We start from the raw sequence: 23270 nt of genomic DNA, 5'->3' as shown, positions 1-23270 counted from the left end.
CTCAATGTGAGAAATAACATCATTAATTCATTCCTTTAAATATTCTGTATTTTAAAATTAGGTCAAACCACTTTATGAAAACCCACCTATATCAAGGGAATTGTTTTTGCTGGGTGATGATTTGTCATTTGTCAGAGCTTCTGATAAAGGACATTATAAGAAAAGGTCAAATGAGTCTCTCTACTGTGTCTATTATAGAAATGTCGCACCCATAGAGGAAATTCCTTTCTGTCCCTGTAAATAAGAATAATTGCTGCTTCCTCTGAACAACTGGTTTGTTTCCTCTTATTTCTTTCTCTCCTTTGGCTGCTGGGGAGCATATAGCTAGATATGTGGGCCATGTCTGAAACTCAGAGTCACTTTATAATACGTATATTACTTTTGACTAATTTTTCCTTGGCAGCCACCTCCTGGGTTATGCCTATATGGCAATGGTTGTGTACTTATCCTCCACCGTCCCAGGGCTCTTGAGTGCATTCAAACCGGTGCATCTTTGAAAAGAAATCTCCCCAAAGGTGTCAGTGCAGGTCCAGCATGTCCCTATGGATCCTTTCAGGGGCATGCCACCCGATAGACCCCCGAGTCCTCGCTCTAGCATTCAAGTTCCTCCAACACCCGGCCCCTGTAATAATCACACACAGCGTGATGTACTTTTAGCAATCGCCGCCTCATAAAACCAGCACTCCCCATCACGGCTGAGTCCAGAAATTTCCAGGAGTGAATAAGTCTAAGAGCTGGTATGCAAATACCAGCACAAAACATTATTGATGAAAATAGGCCATTTCCTGCTCTAATCAAAACTGAACTATTCATTTCAGGATGTGTGCTTTACACATATGCTTTTTTTCTTTAAAAAAATTTTTGGGGGGGTAGGGGAACACATTCTTAACAGAAGTGAAGGCGAGCAGGAGGGTGGAAGGCATGGAGTCTTGAGAAAGCAAAGGAGATGGGTGAGCACTTTTTCCTGAGCACTTTTTCCCTCTGCCCTCATATGGGGTGGACTGGGAGCGAAGTGTTCAACTAGCCAAGGCCTCACTCAGGTCACTTCACAGGATCACAACTCAGTTGGTGGTTTATGAGGAAGGAAAGACATAGTCTATGATGAGAGAGAAAAGAAGCTGAGCAATGTTCAAAGGACATTTGTGTCCTTCAAATAAATAAGATGCTTTGTGCATTAAACAAGAAAAGGTCTCAATACTAGGGACATAGTGGATACATAAGAAATATCACTATAATTAAGCTATAACTATTGCCATTATTATTAATAATAATCTAATTTTTAACAAATAAAATTTATTTAATAAGATAGTTATTTTATTAATAATTAGTTATTTTATTATTAATAATAATTAGTTGTTATAGTAGTCTGTATGGAAAATGTTGAGCTTGGTTTAGAATGTTTCTTTTCCTTTCGGTTTGCTGATACATGGGCTGTTACCTGTTTCAACAGCAGTCCCTACTCTGGAAACATGAGTGAAGGTTATATATTTGGAAAATTTTTAAATACAAGAAAGAGATTTCATAATTTTTCTGTGTTATAATGTTAAAGGGTTCCTCAAAAAATTAATCATTGAATTACCATAAGATCCAGCAATTCCACGTCTGGGTATATATCCAAAAGGAGAGAAAGCAGGGTCTCAAATAGGTGTTTATACGCACATGTTTGCTGCAGCATTCTTCACAAAAGCTGAATGATGGAAGCAACCAAATGCATACTGACAGATGAACAGGTAAGCAAAGCATGCAACACACCTACAACGGAATAGTACATATTATTCAGCCTTAAAAAGAAAGGTCATTCTGACACATGCTACAACACGGATGAACCTCAAAAACACTATGCTAAATGAAACAACCCAGTTACAAAAAGACAGATACTTATGATTCCACTGATGTGAGAGACTTAGAGTAGTCAAATCCCCAGAGGCAGGAGGCAGAACGGTGGTGGCCGGGGCTGGGGCAGCAAATGGGGACTTAGGGCCCCAGTTTTGCAAGATGAAATGCTTTCTGGAGGTGGGCGGTGGTGACGGCTGCCCAACAATGGGAAGGTGCTTAGTGCCACTGAACTGTCACCTCAAAATGGTTAAAATGGTAAATTTTATGTTATGCATGTTTTTCTGTAATTAAAAAAGTACACTAATTAATAAAAATGTCAAATGAACTCTTTCTGGTTTGCTTTAGTCATGCTCCTGTCCCTCGCGGTGCTGAGAAATCAGCCACCCCTCACACTTCGTGGATATTCTTAGCGACACGGCCCCATCCTCACTTAAAAAAAAAAATGTTTTCCCATTTCACGTATTTATTTCAATTAAACAACCTTCATTTTTTTTTTTATCCTCACTCAAGGACATGTTTCTTGATTTTAGAGAGACAGAAAGGGAGGGAGCAAGAGGAAAGAAACATCACTGTGAAAGAGAAACATTGATCAGTTGCCTTTTGTACCTCAACCCGGGACCAAACACGCAACCCAGGCAGGTGCCCTGACCAGGAACTGAACCCGTGACCTTTTGGTTTGGGGGACGACGCTGAATCATCTGAGCCACACCAGCCAGGGCCTTTCTCACTTCTGTCTCACCCTTCTCCCTCAGCCGGGGAGCCCTTCAGATTAGGGGCTCTTCAACATCATCTGTGGAGACTCAGATCTTACCTCGTTCTGTGCTTGGTAGGGTTATATCCGATCTCACTCCGTGAGTGCTGTCTCCTGGAGAATCAATGGCATAAACAAGGCTGAGATCCTCACCAACGCTGTCCCCTCATTCTGCTTCAGGGTCCTGGAAGGTAGATCCTTGGATCCTTCCAAGGAGGCTAGAAAGGGATTAGTGTGTGGGTGGGTCTCTGAGTGCGTTCCAATTGTTCTGTGGAGAGCTTTTGTTCCAGGAGCCGGAATGCCTGACCACATGACTCCAGGGTTTCTTACCTCATAGGAGACAGGAAAAATCACACCCGGAAAAGACACCCTTGAAGTGCAGTGAGTGTGGAAAAGCCTTCAAGAGGCGTGTCTCTCGCACAATACACAGAAGAACTTACACTGGGGAGAAGTTCTATGAGTGTAATCAATGAGGGAAATCTCTAGTGTGAGGTATAACCTTGCTGTGTGCAAGAGAGTACATACTGGAGAAAACCCCATGAATGCAAAGTGTGTGGGCATGCTTACAGTAAACTCTTACACCTCTGATGTCATGACAGAACCCGTGATGGATAAAACCCCTATTAACGCCCACTTAGAACAGTGTTCAGTGAACTCTCAGTCTTGAAGACACACAGGCAAATGTTAACTGAAGGGAAAATTGGATGTAAACAATGTGAGTAGCAGTCTGTAAACAGTCTGAGTAGCACATATGTGGGAGAAACCTCAATTATAGAAAGACTACAAGAAATTCTTTATGCACTCATCATACCTTGGAAGGTCTGTGACAGCTCAACAGTGAGGAGAAAAATTTGTAATATCTTTAAGACTTGTTACTTCAGAAAAATAAAAACCTAATATATTAAGCCACCATGTTTTCAGTGTGTTTGTTGGGGTGAGTGAGTGTGTGTGTGTGTGTGTGTGTGTGTGTGTGTGTGTTGGTGGTAAGAGGAAGATTTTCTTTTTTTTACTCTCAGCTAACTGTGATCACTAACCAATATAGCCCCCAGCAGTTAAGTTTTAAATAAATTATATATGGTATAAAATTTGAATAATTGGTATATAAGGATGTGTGTTTAATATTTACCTATGAGATAAATCTTTTATTTTTTATTTTTTTATTGTCTTTCAAGTACAGTTGTCTCCATTCCCCACCTACTCTCCCCCACCCCACCCACACCCATCTCCCACCCTCAACCTTCCCTCGTTGGCTTAGTCCGTGGTCTTTTATACATGCCCCTTGATGACCCTTCCCCTTCTTTCCCCTGTTATCCTCCTCCCTCCTTCCCCCTCTCCTCTAGTCACTGTAAGTTTGTTCTTTATTTCAATGTCTCTGGTTATATTTTGCTCCCTTGTTTGTTTTGTTGATTAGGCTCCACTTATAGGTGAGATCATATGGTATTTGTGTTTCACCACGTGGCTTATTTCACTTAGCATAATGCTCTCCAGTTCCATTGATGTTGTCACAAAAGCTAGGAGCTCCGTCTTTCTTTCTGCTGCATAATATTCCATTGTGTAAATATACCGTAGTTTTTTGATCCACTCATTTATAAGTGGGCACTTGGGTTGCTTCCAGCATTCGGCTATTATACATTGTGCTGCTATGAACATTGGGGTGCATAGGTTCTTTTGAATTGGTGTTTCAGGATTCTCAGGGAATAATCCCAGCAGTGGGTTTGCCGAGTCAAAATTCAGTTCCATTTTTAGTTTTTTGAGGAAATTCCATACTGTTTTCCACAGTGTACTAGGGTTCACTTTTCTCCACAACCTCTCCAGCACTTGTTTGTTGATTTGTTTATGGTGGCCATTCTGACTAGTGTGAAGTGGTATCTCATTGTGATTTTAATTTGCATCTCTCTGATGGTTAGTGACGCTGAGCATCCTCTCCTATGTCTCTGGGCCCTGTGTATGTCCTCCTTGGAGAAGTGTCTGTTCAGGTCCTTTGCCCATTTTTCAATGGGGTTCTTTGTCTTCCTGGTGTGGAGTTGTGTGAGTTCATTATATATTTTGGAGATCATGCCTTTGTCCGTGGTATCATGGGCAAATATATTTTCCCATACGGTTGGTTCCCTTTCCATTTTGTTGATGCTTTCTTTTGCTGTGCAGAAGCTCTTTAGTTTCATGTAGTCCCATTTGTTTATTCTTTCCTTTATATCCCTTGCCCTAGAGGATGTATCAGTGAAAATGCTGCTGCATGGAATATCTGAGAGTTTCCCGCTTATGTTTTCCTCTAGGACTTTTATGGTGTTACAGCTTATATTTAAGTCTTATCCATAATGAGTTTATTTTGATGTATGGTGTAAGTTGGTGGTCTAGTGTCATTTTTTTGTATGCACTTGTCCAGATCTCCCAACAACATTTATTGAAGGGGCTACTTTTACTCCATTTTACCTTCCTGCCCCCTTTGTCAAATATTAACTGACCGCATTGACATGGGTTTATTTCTGGTCACTCTATTCTGTTCTATTGGTCTTTGTGTCCATTCTTATGCCAGTACCAGACTGTTTTGATTATAGTGGCTTCCTTGTAAAATTTTCTTAGACTGACCTCATGGAAATGATCCCATGACACATTCTCTACATCTCTGAGTCTGTCCCTGTGGGGACATATATTCTCGTTCTCTATCCTTTAGTGATGATCTCAAAGAAAGCTGGGAACTAGTCTGAGGAGAAGCCTGCCAGTTCCCTCAAGGTCAGACCCAAGAATTCTGGCTTGAGACCTGGAGGTAAGAGGGAACATACAGGAAGAGAATGAGAAATATCTGTCTGCTCAGGGTCAGGAAATCAGTCATCCAGGAGCTCTCTTCTGTGAGCCGTGTTCCTTCAGGGTTTCAACTGCCATGGGGAAGAAATGAAAGTGCATATTTGGCTAATGGAAAGCTCTGGGAATTGAGCCCCCAAGGCCACGGAGACCGCAAATAGTCTACCTCTAACCGCTCTACTCAAAGGCACATTGCAAGTCAGTCAACCCTACACCCGAGTCTCCTGAGATGATTCCTCCTTCCCAGAAGCCCAGTTGCCTCACTCGGTCCTCCTGCCCTTTCTGGGGATAGATTCCTCATTTCTAGTTTCCGGAGGAAAGGGAGCTACTCATTGATGGCTTCAAAGTAATCTGAGGTGCCCAGTAAATGCTGTGAGATACTGAGCAGTTTTTTAAAAACTGCACTATCTGAAGGACATCCAAGAGGTAAGAGAAAGTTCAATAGGATTGTTATTAAGTGAAACTCAGAACTAATTTTTGACCCTCTTCTTCATATATTTACTTTTCCTCTTGCGTCTAATTTGCAATCAGCTTTCATTATTTCTGGTTCCTGCTCTCTCTTCTAAATTAGATGCACTCTTTCCCCACCTGGACATGAATTAGCCCCTTCAAAAACCAGGCAGATACTCCGTAATTCTCTGGTGTCCCTCATTTATTTGGTCTGGAATGGGGCTGGAATGGGGTGAGTTTGGCTTCTCGATTTTGCCATACCTGGTTCCAGATTTCATTCTTAAACTCAAGTCTCATCCCTATCTCTTAACTGTGTGGATCCCAGGACTGGAAACTGAGATTCACTTGTCTACGTTTTCAGTCTTTCTTTCAAAATCCCCTAAACAAAACATGATTTTAAATAAACATTTAAAACCATCAGAACAGCACATGTAAGCAGTAAAATAAACAGCCATGCACCCACTTTCCAGAATTAATGCTGAAATTTTGCCATTATAGCTTCAGGCACCTTCTTAAAATAATAAAGTATTACACATACATATAAAAATCTTCTTTATTTTTTAATTTTAACTGAGTTTCAGGTATCCAAAATCTCTACAGAAAGGCCTTCCTTTTCCTTCATACAGGGATAACTTTATGTCATCAGAGATAACTTTATGTTCTCTTTATTATTCTTTATTCCCCTCCACCCCTCCCAGAGGTTAAGACTGGTGGGTATTTACTATGGTTACTTTAACACGATTATTACATGTGAATGCATCTCTATAAGTACTCTACTATGGAAAAAAATGATAACAAACTCAAATGTCCACTGATGTGAGTGAGAAGTATGTTAAAATTAATGAGTCAGGTCTGCTTGTACCAATCTTGTTAAAAACAGGAAACAGTGTTAAGCCAAAAACATGTTGCTGAATTAAAATGGAATATGATACTATGTATAACAAATATGAAAGTGTAATATGTAACATCACATAAACAGATATCTGTGGATTCATCCTTCTTCATGTGAAACACTTCAGGGGAATGACACAGATGAAGTTCAGAGTCCTGGGGAGGGAAGGTTATGTTAATATTGAGATTGTGCGGCACTATGCTGGGCCTTCAAGGAAATCTACATTGTTTCACCTTTTTTTTTTTTTTTTTTTTTTTTTTTTAAACTGAAGCAAGTATGGCGCATGTTTGAATTTGGTTTTGGTCATGCCGGCTGGTGGCCATAAGCCCTTCACTCTCACTCTGCACTTTTTGGGATGTTTGAAATATAACATTATAAAACTTTATGAAAATAAACTATAGTTAATTTTTAGGGGTACTTATATTTACATAGATTTCAACATTCACTAGCTATTGTTGTAGAAATGGCTTTTTTCCTTTAATAATTTTTTTCAGTTCAATTTTATATGTCTAGAACTAAGGTAAATATTTTGATTTTGAATATTTAAAAAAATGAATGTGATGAACAATTAAAACATTAAGTATAAGGAAATAGTATTAAAATAGTATGAAATAGTATTAAAATAAGGTTCCATAACACAGCTATGCCACGATTTGTGCATCTACTCTCACAGTGAGTTTATATCGATTACTGCCTTTCTCTCCTTTGTTACACAAAGAGAGCTCCCAGTGGGAATTGAGCACATCCCTCCTCTCTCAGCCGTGCGACATGATTCTTGGGTGTCCGCCCTTTGCTCTCCTTCCCTTTGCACCCTGTTTTACCCTCAAGTTCTCTTCTAGGCATCAGGACCCGTCTACAGCGAAAGCCAGAAATGACAGGAAAAAGCATTGCAGGACCCCGTGGGCTGACTCCTGTGCTGGGTGCTTTCCACTTATTCACCTCTCTCCCCTGCAACGCATCCTGTACCTTTTTTGTAGCAGTTCTCATTGCAGAAATGAGAACATTGAATCTGCTCAGAAAGGTCCAGGGACCTTCCCAGGTCACAGACTCAGGTCATAATCGGCGGGTTCACGAACGAACCAAGGAGTGTCCGAGTTCAGGTCCTACCTCTAGATGGTTATTATCCCTGTGATCACTTGTCTTTCTCCAGGAAAGGTCACCTCTGCTCAGGGCCTCGATTTGTCAAGCCAGACAAATCCAGGGGGCTTGGATTAAGCGGATTCACCACCCCAGTCAGCTCTACGCCTGTCGTGCTTGTATGGTGTGTTTGGCTGAGGCTCATTTCAGAAATTTTTTAAACTCAGTTTATAAGAACATAGGCAGATGTTTGGACACTGCCAGCACACGCCGATCTTTTATTGCTTCTTTTTGGTTGCTAAAAAACAAAATGAAACTGAGTAAATTTGAAGATCTAATTGGCTTTAGTAAGCAATTCATGAATTGGCCAGCATCCTATCTAACAACCAGAAGGGTAACGGAAAAAAACGGGAGGTTTTACAGGAAGAAGGATGGGAGAGGAGAGCTATTAAAAGAAAATGAGGAATGAGTTTTAGACAAGGACATCTTCTTTGGGGAGAAAGGGAGTGGCAACTGTTTCTATCATGCCGATCCCCTGCTCCTTCTAAGGGGTGGAGGGTAGGGATTACCACAGTGATCACCATGCTGAAGTCTGAAAACTCCAGACTAGTTAAGACTCTGTGTCTGGGAGAGGCCAGGTATGAGTCTACGCTGGTTATCTTGAGCTTTAGCACACGGATGTTTTGGGCCTGTGGCTTTCTCTTTAACGGGGCTGCAGGATCTGTCTCTCAGGCATCTGGGTAGGCCAAGGGGCCGGGAGGGGCCTGGAGCCGGTCCTGAGTTGGTCCACATAGTAGCTCCTCCCCTGAACCAGGGGCTGAGATGGCCCAACCAGGAATAATAGGGAGGGGGCCTGATCTATGGCTCACTAACATTTTCTTTTTAAAAAAGTCGAAATGTAACCAATATATAACATTATATTAGTTTTAGGTGTACTACCTATTAATTCGATAAATTCTTAAATGAAATGATTACTGGAATAAATTTAGTTAACATCCATCACCACACAAAATTACATTTTTCCCCTTGTGATGAGAACTTTTAAGATAACCTTTTCTTTTTAGATATATATTTATTTATTTTTAGAGACAGGGGGAGGGAGGGAGAAAAAAGAGGGAGAGAAACATCAATGTGCAGTTGCCTCTCCTGCACCCCCAATCAAAAACCTGGCCCGCAACACAGGCATGTGCCTTGGCTGGGAATTGAACCAGTGACCCTTTGGTTCGGAGGCTGGTGCTCAGTCCACTGAGCCACACCAGCCAGGGCCATTTTCTTTAATGTATTATCTGTCAGGGTGGTCAGTGACGTGGCCCATAAAAGAATTAACGAAGAGAAGAAAGTGCAGAGTGTAAAGTTTTTATTCACTCTCCAAGGGTGCAGAGGGGCTTGGTGTGGAGAGATATGCCAGCATTGAGAGGTGGGGGCTTTGAGCTTTTATTGGTTTATAATTGCATTAAAAAAGGGTGAGGATGTTGCTGTTGTGTGGCCTCTGGGTGACCACCTATTTGATTAGAGAAAGTTCCTCTTTAATGGAAGTATTTCAACCAGTAAATGAACAAAGAATTAGGATATTAGTTTTTTGTAACTCCTGGTGAATTAATGGATCCAGGCAATAACTATTACAAGAAACAAGGCAAGCAGACAGTATGTGCTTCCTCATGAAAATACTTAAGGATGTTTGCCAAAAGTTGAACCTAAGTCTAATCAAGTTTCTGGACTAAAGAGAGGTAGGCAAACTTTTTCAGTGAAGAGCCAGATAGTGAATATTTTTGTTCTGTTGGGCTGTGTGGCTTCCCTCACAAGTACTCAACTCAGATGTTGTAGCTCACAAGCCACCATGGACAACACGTGAACAAATGGCTGTTTCTGTAAACCTTTATTTACAAAAATAAGGAGGAAGCAGGATTTGACCCACAGGCTGCAATTTCCCAAACTGTATTCTAGAATACAGCCTCAATAATTTTATCCTGGAATTATTATTTGCTTAGAGGCATCTTAAGGGAGAGGACAATGTCTCGTTCCTATTTTCTTCTCAGCAAGCACTCCTACTTGACAAAGAATACACGGAAAATAAATCTTGGGACAGAGGCTGGTGTAGGGGTAGGTTGTGTGGAAATAAAAAGCAAGGAAGGAAGAAGAAAGGAAGGAGGGGAATGAAGAAATCACGAGAAAAGATCTGTAACTGATTTGGTCTCAAAAACATAGACAAGTTTAAGGAAATTTCTCTAAAGTTGAGTTTTCTTATCACCTCCATCTTTTCTATCAGGACCATTTACAACATGAAATCAGGAAACTTCTCGGATACGGCGGAGTTTCTCCTCATGGGGCTGTCAGAGGACCCAGAACGGCAGCCCCTCCTGTTCTGTCTGTTCCTCGCCATGTACCTGGTCACCGTGCTGGGGAACCTGCTCATCATCCTGGCCATTGTCTATGACTCCCGCCTGCACACGCCCATGTACTTCTTCCTCTGCAACCTGTCCTTGGCTGACATCTGCTTCACCTCCACCACCGTCCCGAAGATGCTGGTGAACATCCAGACGCAGAGCCAAGCCATCAGTTACACTGGCTGCCTCACCCAAATCTGCTTTGTCCTGACTTTTGCTGGATTGGAAAATGGAATTCTGGTAACGATGGCCTGTGACCGGTTTGTGGCCATCTGCCACCCGCTGAGGTACAATGTCATCATGAACCCCAAACTCTGTGGTCTGCTGGTTCTGCTGTCCTTTCTTATTAGTGTTCTCGATGCCCTGCTCCATACTTTGATGGCGCTGCAGCTGTCCTTCTGCACAGACCTGAAAATTCCCCACTTTTTCTGTGAATTAGCTCATATTCTCAAACTTGCCTGTTCTGATGTCTTCATCAATAACGTCTTTGTGTATTTAGTGACCAGCCTGTTGGGTGTTGTTCCTCTCTCTGGGATAATTTTCTCTTACATGCGAATTATCTCTTCCATCCTGAAAATCCCATCCGCTAGTGGAAAGTATAAAGCATTTTCCATCTGTGGGTCACACTTAATAGTTGTTGCCTTGTTCTATGGGACGGGTTTTGGCGTCTACCTTAGCTCTGCAGCTACTCACTCTTCCAGGAAAAGTGCAATAGTATCAGTGATATACACAGTGGTCACCCCTATGATGAACCCATTTATCTACAGCCTGAGGAACAAGGACATGCTTGGGGCTTTGAGTAAGCTCCCCTCTAGAATATCATGCTTTCATTGATAGGTCAGCTGCGTTGGGCTTACACTGCTAAAATGTGACAGAGAGAAATAAACAGAGATCCAGAAAACCTAACCTGCTTCTTTGAATACCCCTAACCAGATATCAACAAGTTAAGGGTAGAATTTTGGAATCAGAACCTCTGAGTTTAAATCCTGCCTCTGTTAAACCATAGCTCTGTGGCCTTTGACAATTTGTTTACACTCTCTAAGCACAGTTTCCACACTTATAACATTGACATACTTACACTAGTTTACATGTTGGGAGGATCCGAGGTACGTACTTCAGTTCTATCAGTTCTGTCAGCGGAGAACGCGGGTGATGGCTAAGCGATCCCAGCCTCACTTCTTTTGGCTGTGCAGGAGGGCTGCTGGGGCACGTGGCACGTTATCATTAAAAAACGTCTGCTGCCTCCTCTGTTCTCATTGAAATTTTCATATAGTGAAGTTTTACTTGGTATTATTTTTCTATCTGTACCAGAACCAAAGCATTTTCATTACGATAGCTCCATATTATCTTAATATTTGGTAAGGCAAATACCTCTTTGTTATTTGCCTTCAAGTGGAGTAATCTTTCTCCATTGTTCCTTCATATAAATTTCAAAAATCACCTTCTCAAATACAATGAAATCCCAAGATTTGTCTTTAATTTAAAAAGCTATTGGGGGAAAATTGACATCTCTATGATATAGTGTATATCTATTTGAAATTAAAATAGTCTTTCCATTTTTTAGGTCTTTTCTTGTATCCTTCACTGAAATGTTATCAATTTTTCCACAATGTGCTTTCACACCTTTTCTTGAACCCCTTTCCAGGTATTTATCTAACATTTTATTAAAAGTGTCTTTTAGCTCTGATGGGTGTGGCTTAGTTTATTGGGCATTTTTTGCAAAACACAAGGTCATGTGTTCGATTCCCCGTCAGGGCACATGCCTGGGTTGCAGGTTCAGTCTGAAGCAGGGGCCCATGAGAGAGGCAGCTGATCAATGCTTCTCTCTCACACTGATGTTTCTCTCCCTCCCTACCCTCTCTCTCAAAATAAATAAAATCTTTTTTTTAAAGTGTCTTTTAGAAATTACCCTTTCTAAATAAATGTTGCCTCGTAAAGCCATGCAATTAATATCTGTACACTATTTTGATTCCAGCAACCTCACCACATTCTTTCATTCTTTCTAATAAATCATCTATAGAGTCTTTGGCATTCTCTACTTAGGGCTTAATATTATCTGTTACTAGTTGCATGTTTATTTCTTCTCAATGACTCAAACCTGAACTATGTTGTTTGTATAAAAGCAGTGTTACTCAGCATCTGTTATATATTGTTCTTGATTTTAAAAAGAATATTTTGAGTATTTAACCATTAGGTATTTCACTTCCTGTAGATTAGTTCTGAAATACCACTTTTGGGCTTAAGGTAGTTTCTATTTTTTATCATGAAAGGATGTTGCATTGTATTCCAATGCTTTTTCTCCTTCTATTGAAAATAATGATATGTTTAGGTCTTCACTCCATAAATGTGTCACAGCATATGTAAGATTCTAACGCACACATTTAGTTGTTGATCCAACACATATTGAGAACACACTGTCAGGCCCGGTGCCAGGTGCGGACCGCCCTTCAGGTCAAGCCCGCGCCCCGGAGGCCAGTGTCCTTTGCCAGGGCTGCCTAACGATGACTGATCCGTGCAGGTGTGAAGACCTGAACTTCTGACCCCAATTTCGGACACCTCTGAAGCCACATTCCAGTTACAGCACTTCATGCTGGGTCAGGGGCGTTTGGCATTGGAACTCCATTACATTTCACTTTGTCTCTGCCCAGTCCTACATTTCTTCCCTTGTCCTCCACAGGGACTAACCTGAGAGCTTCCCCAATAAACCCTTCCGTGCTAATCTCTGTTTACAGTCTATTTACCACAGAAAAATATCAGCTCAAAGACGATGATGGGGTTATGGAGAGTACACTTCTCCACAGGGCAGGAATATGTAAAGGTGTTGCAATTTTACACAGAAGGGCAAGGAGAATCATTGAGAAATTAACATTTTAATGAAGGCTTTAAAGAGGTGTAGAAGAAAACAATGTGGTTACACAAAACAAAAATCAACCTTGTCTTCCTGAAGCAAAATTGAATTTGCCTGAAGGCAGTATCCATTTACCTTCTTGGTTAGATTTGATTTGGTGGATTTTTCTTAGTAATTTTGTAGGAGTGAGAGTACCTGTGATTTTCCTTCCTTCTGCTAAACTTCTATGCCTTAGACATCCACGCTGTACTGACCTTAAAAAATGAGATAGAGGGTTTTCCTTCCTTTATATTTTCTAATAATTCTTTTTAATTTTTTTTCTTTATTTGATTTAAGAAAGAGAGGAAGGGGGGAGAGAGAGAGAGAGAGAAACATCAATTTGTTGTTCCACTTATTTAGGTATTTATTGGTTGATTCTTGTATGTGCCCTGACAGGGATCAAACCCCCAAACTTGGCATATTGGGCAGACGTTCTAGCCAACCAAGGTGTCAGGCCAGGGCTGAAATTCTACAGTTCTTGAATGCTTGGAAGAACCTCTGTGAGTCTGCTTAATTCAGGATGCATTTCCTGGAAAGTTTTATTGAGCAATATAATTAGCATAATGTTTCTCAATAATTATTTTCTATTTCTTTTTAAGAGAAATATGTTCTGTTGCATTTGCACCTAATCAATGTCAACACTTCTACTTCTGTTAGGACCAAATCACTCTTGTTTACTTAGAAACATAACTAGTAATTCTCTCATCTCTCCCTGTAACTAATTTCCCCTTTTGATTCATTTGTTTCCAATAGCATTCAGTACATTTGCATTCCCTGATCTTAAAGAAATCAGACCTCTCTAGCTCCTGCATCCTATCTGGCTCTAACAACAGCCTCACTCATTTTTCTTATCCTTTCATAGCAACATTCAACTGCTCTTGAAGATCATCAATGTTCTCTACCTTATGTTTCATCCTTCTCTTACTTAAATTGTCAGCAACATTGACTCAGCCCACTCTTTAAATGAAACATGTTCTTGCTCGTCTTTCAGCATCGTACACTATTCTGGTTTCACTCTGCTTCACTGGCTGCTATGTCAGTCTCCTTTGCTGCATCTTCCTGGTCTCTCCAAGCTCTGTGCCCAAATAAGTATTGGTCACCATCTTTGTTTCTCACCTTGTGTCAAGTGCTGAGACTGAAACAAAGAAAAGACATGGCATGTCCTTCAGAAATATTCCTTTGCCTTCAAACAAGCAGAAAGATGAGAATGAAGTTATTCAGTCTCTCCTGCAGATCATGGTCCCCAAACTTTGACATGCTCAATGACCTGAAGGGCTTGTCAAATTACCGCAGAGTTAGGTCCTACCATCACTCTATTTATCCATAAGGGAAACTTAGGAAAGAGGAGGTTGTCGTGGACATGAACTGTACAGTGGTTGGAAAAGATAAGGACTCAGGACATGTTACTGTAACAGGGTACAGCTAGGCCCCACCAAGGGGATTTGTAACGGGGCCCAGAAATTGGGGTATCCAATAAAAATATAGGATATTCTCACCATCTCCCCCACCCCCCACCCCAGCCCAGGCAGGCAGCCTTGAGGGATGGGAAACAAGGAGCAGGGCTAGTGAGAATTACTTTGCACATTAACAACAGCGGGATAGCTTCATTCCTCCTATGCAAAGATGGTTATTTTGGATATCAACAAGGCTAACCAGGAAAGTTTGCAGTTTAACCCAGGATGTAACTGGGCAAGCAGCTCCCCCTGGTTGCAGGGCCTGCTGGAGGAGTCGGAGAGGGGGTTGCTGGGGAGGCTTCCCGCCCGGGCGGGACCTAGGCGCAGCAGCCCTGCTAGAGGCTTTTGACCACGTGGTTTTGAGAGCGGAGTGGGGGCTCCCTTGACCACGTGGCTTAGAAAGCAGGAAAGCAAGATGTAGCAGCCACGCAGGCTGTCGCCCCCGCCCGCCATTACAGTGTACGTGCAAGAGATCAGAGATGATTTGCTCCACTCCACGAGGGAACAAGGAGAAGACCATGCAGGAAGGCAAGGGGAGAAAGGACCGTTGCTAGTGGGCCATGGGAAGGAGCCATATGGTTCTAAATCAAGAACTGGAGATCATGGCAATGTAGAGGATGGTGCTGGGAACAAGGAGAGGCCTGCTCAGCTGAGCTCTGGACTCTGTTCTTTTTCTTCTGAAGGATGGTACCCCTAACTGACCTGACTAGGCAAAGAGGGGAAGGCAGGACTGTGTGTGTGTTAGTAGGTGTTTTAAATGGTGGGTGTTTTAAATGGACTTTGAGATTTAAGGGCAACCTTTAGCCATTAATCAAAACCTGTATAACTTTTGAATAAATACTTCCTTTTCACCAAGCTCTACCATTGAGAGCCATGATTTCAAGGGTGGGGGGCAAATGAACCTAGAACAGAAGGACCCCAGGGAAAGGGAAGGGCGTTGTTCCGGTAACAGTGTCTGGGGCTCCCCCTGCACAACAGGTCCACTGTTCGGTAGCATTACCTGACTGCTGAGTTGGTTGTTTGACCAACCATGGTTAATGCCTCTAGATAATAGAGAATTGGAATTCTTAAACCATCACTTGGATTTCATAATTTTCCTTTAAAATTTTAATATGTTCACCTTGAAGAATGCCTCACTTTTTTCCCCCTTCCCTGCAAGGTCTGTTCGCTTGTACATACTAAGTAGTGTGTCAGGTTATGGCATCTACCCAAGTATATTCTCCGTCCCGAAGCATAGATTTTAAAAAGGTTGCCTATAAGCATAAAGTTTATAAAATTTCCCCGTGGGTACTCATCTGCATTATGAATTTATTTTAGCAGAAGGTGCACAACCACATTGTGACATTGCCTATCTCCTCCTAAGGGACTTCTTCCCCTAAGGTGCCAAGGGGAATATCATTTAGAACAATAAAAACAGCTACATTAAACAAAAATAAAATTAAATGCATAGGCTCATAATAAAACAGACAAAAATAGCAACAATTTTTTCGGTCCTTGAAGACAGAGACTTACAAGACAATTTATAAGATAGTAATGAAACAATCAGGTGTCCTAACAAGAATTGTCATTGTAAAGCAGCGGCCCTCCCTCTCCTGGGGAAGACAGGAGCCGTGACAGCCTTTATTATTTGGCGTATTTCTCGGATTCCAACACTTTAAATTGAATCTAAACCGACGCTTGCTTTGTGAACAGAGAAAGTTGTTCAACCATATGAGAAGCCTCAGAGCCCTGATTTGTCTAATGGGATGTCTCGTGGGCTTTATGGGCTGTTGCGGTGCTGAGCAATGAGCAATGAGGAGCCTCAAGCAGAGGAGAAGCCGCCCACACAGCCCTCAGTACGTGGGACCCTCGTGCTGACGCCTCTTTTGTGTGTGTGTGGTCTCTTTTGTCCATGCACATTAGCACCTGGCGTATTTTATTCCTCTGAAGGAAGCGATGGGTGGGCAAATTGAGAAAAAACAATGGAAAGACAGAATAATCTTAGTATGAGTTTACGAGACAAAACTTCAACTGGAATCTTTATTGTGTAGAAAAAGAGTGAAGTAAACATTAATAATACTGAAATTCATTTGGCACAGACCTATGATGAAAGGTATATCAATGGAAATGAATTAAATAATAAAATGAATAGATATTGAGTCAATATAAATAATGAAAACCTATATAGGTTTCTATATAAGAAAAGATTTTTGTATGACTAAAAGTCTGCTGCCTGAGAATATTGAAAAAACATATATGGAAACTTCTCAGATAATAGACTATAATAAAAATAAATATATGCACATTTTAAAAATTATAACTTAGTAAAGAGCAAAGAAATAAATCGATAACAAAGTGCTAGGTACACACCAGTCAACAGTCTAAAATTCACATACATCCTCGTCCTCACTGCAGGCACTTTTGGCGCAGTAGATGCTACAGGTACGTGTGAAGCTCCCACGTCACACTTTGCACATCTCGGTTCCCTTCCTTCCCCGGGGCAGCTACCACGCTAATGTCATACATGTTATTCCTGAGCAGCTTTACTGTAATGTAACTCTCATTACTGTAATGAGAGTTATTGGCCCACAAATAACTGTATTTTTTGACATTTAGAAAGATTACATAAATGGAGCTATACAGTACATGTCATTTAAAATTGATACTCTTATGTATTTTATTTATTGACTAATGTTGATGTATTTAGTACCACTTTATTGATTTTAATCAACAGATAGTCTTATACTTTATTGTACATCACGATCTATTTCTCTCTTCCCTGACAGTATTATGGTTAATGCCTTTTAGCCTTCTTATGTGTATGAAGACACATAAACTGTAAAGCACATGGGGGACATGATCACATTCAACACGGTGTTGTTTATGGAAAGGAAAAACAGAAAAGGAGGAGATAAAAGGGGGTGCCCTCGGTATGCAGATTATATATATTTTTTACTTTATTAAAAAGTCCTGAAGCCGATAGAGCAGAATGTCAGTATTTGTTAGTTCTAGAATAAGTTAAAAAATGATCATTTTTTAAATTTATTATACTATCTCTGCTGTTCTTATATAAAATACCCGGTAATTCTATAAAGAGAAACAGGTGTACTAGGAAGGCAGCTGGGTGAATCTCTCTGTGTTTGCACTTTCTCCCCTGCATTTTCACAGCCCAGCTACAGAGATAATGCAAACACCCCTCTCTGCATGGCGTGTCATAAACCAGGCAGGAAAAGGAAAGGAAAACTCTTTTGAAAATGCCTTCCCCTACAACCACCACAAGAATTCGGGTAAATGTCAGAAAGTTTCGTAGCTATCCTCATGTTTCAGAAGGGGCAGATTTCTGCTCAGGAGAAAAACAAATTCTATCATTTTTTAGATAGTAGGAGAACAGCAGATTGAGAACTAGATGAGTACTGGTACAAATGTGCGTGAGAACCTGTCAACAAGAAGACAGGTAGAGTCCCCGGGAAGCCTGGTGTTGATTATATTATGCCTGTGCTCTCCTCGATGATTCTCCTGGATGAAACTGTAGTCAGACACCTGTCTTCATTTCCAAAGTGTTAACTAAAGGATTTTAAGCTACCTGTCTGGCGTCATCGTAGATTGATGCTTGACATGTCACCTTGATATTTGAGATGGAAGGTCTGTCCACAGGGAGAACAGAGAGACCAAGGGCGGAGGCAATGGGCTCCTGGTCAGCGAGGGTCAAGGCTGGGAGGAGGCTCAGGTGCGCTGCTTCCCAGCAAGGCAAGGGTTGTTGAATGAGGTTGTCACAGGCTGATTTTTTACAGTCTCTCTATCCCTGGGATCAACTCTCAAAGGTCTTCATTAGACAAATATTTTTAGTGTCATTCTGATCCCTGGGCAGTGGAAGTCCTTACAGACCAGTACACAAAAGGGAAATTCATGACGGCTGATCCTTGACTCTGCCGGGCCAGGTGTTCACCACCAGCTTCTCTCCACCTGTCCACGCTCACCTCCATTTCACATGCCTTGGGCACATGTACACACACTGCTTCGCTAATAAATTCTACACCTTTCAAAAAGTGACAATTAAACGCATCTCTTTCTCATTAACGATATCATGAAGTCTGAGTCCAGTTTAAAGAATGAAAACATAGATTGTGTATTGGGCATATGTTGGGAAACGCCCCGCCTGGTTTCAGGGATTATAGCCTTGCCGACAGGCAAGAGGACCCCAAGGCTGGAGCTAATCAAGGAGGCCTTGGGAAAACAGGCCACTGAGGAGACAAAACCTGTCCCCCTGGTAGGGGCGCAGCCCCTGCCCTCCTCGCATCCGCCTGCTTGACCCCGTGATGGTCACTTGTTGATGACGGGTAAGTTCTCTCAAGAGGAGGGATGACCTAAGCCAGACATTGGCCGGTATGGGCAGCAGACAAGGACTTGGGGGACACAGAGAGAGGGAAAAAATGCCTGCACCCCTTGGCTTGGCTTGGACATGGCCAGAGTCCTCATTCTATCTGAAAGAAGTCTTCTCTCTTCATGGCTCTGCCCCACCCACCTGGCTCAGGCTTGAAACATTACTAAAGGCAGGTACTGCCCTAAACTGGATTGGGAGGTTCCCAGGGACGATCAGGCCTAGAAGTAAGTTCCTCTAAGCTTGCTCATTCTTCCCTCAAAAGTGATGATAACAGGCTCATACTGGGAAGGAGATTTAAGTTATTCATAGACCCTGACCTGAGGCAGATCTCTTGTCCTTCCTTAACGATATAATGAAGATCCTTCAATTGTCCCTGTCTGTTTTCTATAAACATAGCCATTGACACTGATTGATGAGCTTTGCTGTATACCCCTGTGCATATGGTTCTCAATAAAAGCCTTTGGACACAGTGGCTTGGAGCTTTTTCACCACTGGAGAGAGGAGTTCTCTTCCCTCTCCTAGCAAACAGAGAAATTTTCTGCGACGACTCATTTTGTTTGCCCCTATCCAGGACAACCCCGGGGACGGGCTCTGTGGGATCAGAGCTCTCGTTCCCACTTCAGCTGGCCCCGGACGGTAACCCTTAGATCCAGCAGCCCCGCGCTCCCTGCGGCAGGCATAAATAATATATTTACAAATATAGTTAAGATATTGTAAATTCGAACATTTAGAGGTATTTTATCTTTGGAGTCATTGAATGTTTCCTGTTGTTTAATTTTTGTTGTCTATATTTTACACAGCAGAATCTGATGTAGGCTCTGTGATTAATTATCACTGATCAATATGGACAGAATTCACACTTCCTTTTTGAACTTTCATAACCATACTTTGCAATTTTTACACAATAGATACAATGTACATTTTTCTTCACTTTGGGAGCTTTGGATTGACTTATGCTTCTTTATTTTCTTATTTATTTCTTTATTTATTAGAAGTTCTTGTTTTTTTTCTTTTTATTGAATTTATTGGGGTGACACTGGTTAACAAAATTATACAATTTTCAGGTGCTCAATTCCACAGCACATCATGTTTATACTGTATTGCATGTTTACTGCCCCAAGTCAAGTCTCCTTGATTCTTCATTTTCAATTATGTTGTGATAAAATACAATGGTAGTGCATGGCAGTAGTATGTGGTTTTGTTCTTAACAGTAGATTGCATTATATTTCATCCATAATTTAATAGATGTGAATAATGCTCCATATTAATATTCATTTACATTTTTTTCTGTAAGAACTTTAGTATTTTCATGCATTCAGCAATCTATTTTATATTTTAATTCTTTTGATGTGAACTTTCTTAGGCTGTATTTTAAAATATATTATTTGAAAATAAACTGGTTTTTTATTCCAAAAGATGGAATTTTAATATCACTGTTCACCATCTTAACCCCAGTAAACTTCAGACTTATAACTTATATAAAACTTATATAAAACTTTATATCTTCATAAAATATATGAAGATATAGCTGGACTCAAAAAAAAATTAAAGTTTTCCATGTATCACAAATAGAACTGAAGCATTACATGATAGGTGAGCTGGGGCCCAGTGGCTTTATTGATTTATGTCCATAGTAAGTGGATAGTTACTATGGCAGGTAATGAGAATTAAAGAATGAAAGTGGACCCCAATTTTATAACAAAAGTCAGCTCAGAATGATTTAAAGACTTAATATAAGAACTAAAACAGTAAAACTTCAGAAGAAAACTTAGGGGATAAACTCCTTGACACTGGTTTTGGCAATGATTTTTTTGGATTTGACACCAAAGCAAAGACAACAAATCAAAAATGAACAGGTGGGACTATATCAAACTAAGAAGCCTCTGTACTTGAAAGGAAACGGTCATCAAAATGAAGAGGCAATTTATGGAATAGGAGAAAAATTTTGCAAACTACTTATTTTATAAAGGGTTAGTATGCAAAATATATAAGGAACTCATACAACTCTATAGCAAATATACAAGTAATCTGTTTTTGAAAATGGGCAAAGGACCTAAATAGACTTTTTTTAACCAAAAACAGTTATGTCATGCCAACAGGTATGTCAAAAGGTTCTCAAAGTCATTCATCTTCAGCAAAATGCAAATCAACACCACAATGAGATACTGCCTCATGCATGTTAGGGTGGTTATTGTCAAAAGAAGAGACAACAATACTTGTGAAGAAGTGGAGAAAAGGCAACACTTCAACACCGTGGTGGGACTATAAACTGCCAAGTACTGTGGAAAACAGTAGAACATTTTCTCACAAAATTAAAAATAGAAAAACCATATTCTCCAGCAGTTCTCCCTCTGGGCATATGTTCAAAGGTAATGAAAACAGGATCCCAAAAGATATCTGTGCCTCATGTTTATTGAAATGTTATTCACCACAGCCAAAATACGGAGACAACCTCACTGTCTGTCAATTATGAATCGATAAATAAAATGTGATATAAATATATGAATATCTTTAGCTATGAAAAGAAAAAAATCTTTTCATTTGCAACAACAAGAACAGACTTTGAGAACCTCATGCTAAGTGAGATAATAAGACAGAGAAAGGCAAATGTGCGACATCTTTGGTGCGGAGAAACTAAAAAGCTGAATTCACAGAACCAGAGACTCATGGGTGGTTACCAGGGGCTGGGATGGGCGTGATTGGGGAGATGCCAGTCAAACTTCCAGTTATAAGTTTAACAAAATGTGGGATCCGATTACAGCCGGATGATTATGGCTGACAAGACTGTATTATACACTTGAATATTGCTCAGAGAGTAGATCTTAAAAGTCTCAGCGTGCAAAAAAATGGTAATTATGTGGCAGGATGGAGCTTTAGCTATACTATGGTGATAATCATTTTGTAAGAAATAAATGTATCAAATTAACAAGTTGTAAACCTTAATCTTACATAGTGTAATATACAATTATATCTCACAAAAGTTGGGAGAATGGTCAAATACTGGAAATCAGATACTGGCAGGGTCAATCAAATTTCTGTTGCTGTGGTTATATTACCTCCTCCATTTCTTTGTCACTCCCATTTCTGTCTGTTATATGATATAAGCATTCATGTGATTATATTTAAGGCCCATGCAGATCATCTGGGATCAGCTCCACTTGTACAAAGACCCTAATTTAGGTAAGGAAAATTCACTGTTTTCTCATGTAACAATAAGTTAGGACAGTGATTTTCAATCTCTTTCATCTCACAGCACATATAAACTAATTAATAAAAATTCTGTGGCACACCAGAAAATACATTTTTTGCCAGTCTGACAAAATTATATATGTATGTGTGTGTATATATATATACATATATATATAATTTTGATTCATTCACATGGGATGGCTATTGTTGTGTTGGCTGTTGTCATTTTTTTTTTTTAGGTTGACAATTTAAAAGTAAAAGGTCAGTGCCCCTGACTAAAGGGTCAGGTGCTGTGTGTTTAAAAAATTCTGTGGCACACCAGCGTGCCGCGACACACAGATCAAAAGTCACTGAATGAGGGGCATAGAATGTAGATAACATTATGAGGGCCTTTATTGAGCCCAGTACAGAAATATCTTTGGTTGACCATGGAAAATCTTTAATTACCTGATTCCAGGACAGCCTGAGTTCTTTCTCAGGCAGTCATGTCCAGGGATGACATCTCCATCTGGCGCCACCACCTGGTGACTCTGAGGAGAACCAGTTCTAAGACAAGGCAACACCTGGGGGGGATTGAATGAATTCCTGCAACTCTGTTCCTCTGCATGTCTTACGGCTCAAGTCCTTGTCATGGAAGCTAACTCTATTGTTCGGCACGTCAGAGTTAAAGACGTTCTCTTATTAGAATCAAAGACTTCCCTGCTGATGAAGTTCAAATACCTCACAGTCCTCTCAAACCACTGACATAATCTAGTTATGCAAATTACATAGATAATGAAACTGAGTATGGTAGCTGAAAATGTTTCTCAAAAGAATATGCTTTACCAGTGAAAACTCAAATTAATTAGTAAATAGGTGTGTAAAAAGTCAGTTCCCTTACTGCACTATAGGCCTAATTCCAGGGTGAAATGGACATGCCCCTCCCATGGGGATTGGGTGGAAACTAGCCCCGATAGACACAACCACAGCCTTGCTTCAATGCTTCCCCTGTCTTGTTCGCTCTCTGCAACTTTCCACCTTGTGAAAGTGATCACCACCCCCTCCCCCGAAATAAAAGACTAAAACTAGAACCCTTGCCTCAGGCTCTGCTTCTATAAACCCTGAGCAAAGAAATTGAGTTATGAGAATTAAAATTATGTCAAATGTCATAGAGCTAGACAAGAAGGTAAATCTGGGTTTCAACTCCAAAGT

At 40.7% G+C, this 23270-nt stretch overlaps 1 protein-coding gene across 1 annotated transcript; it reads left to right on the top strand.

Annotated features, from left to right (window-relative positions):
• Nucleotides 1-10084: 10084 nt before the first annotated feature.
• Nucleotides 10085-11023, top strand: LOC129061566 (olfactory receptor 7G3-like). The gene has a single exon (XM_054562263.1). It carries the CDS (start codon nucleotides 10085-10087, stop codon nucleotides 11021-11023), a length of 939 nt encoding a protein of 312 aa, XP_054418238.1.
• The last annotated feature ends 12247 nt before the right edge of the window (nucleotides 11024-23270 follow it).

Source organism: Pteronotus mesoamericanus, unplaced genomic scaffold, assembly GCF_021234165.1.
Source record: "Pteronotus mesoamericanus isolate MK-2021 breed Mesoamerican mustached bat unplaced genomic scaffold, CSHL_Meso_final scaffold_636, whole genome shotgun sequence".
Lineage (NCBI taxonomy): Eukaryota > Metazoa > Chordata > Mammalia > Chiroptera > Mormoopidae > Pteronotus > Pteronotus mesoamericanus.
Note: the sequence above shows the minus strand (reverse complement) of the source record. Positions and strands in the feature narration are given on the sequence as shown.

What these genes read in the sequence shown, in the direction of transcription:
- LOC129061566 (XM_054562263.1), top strand. Translation starts at nt 10,085, where the DNA reads ATGAAATCAGGAAACTTCTCGGATACGGCGGAGTTTCTCCTCATGGGG.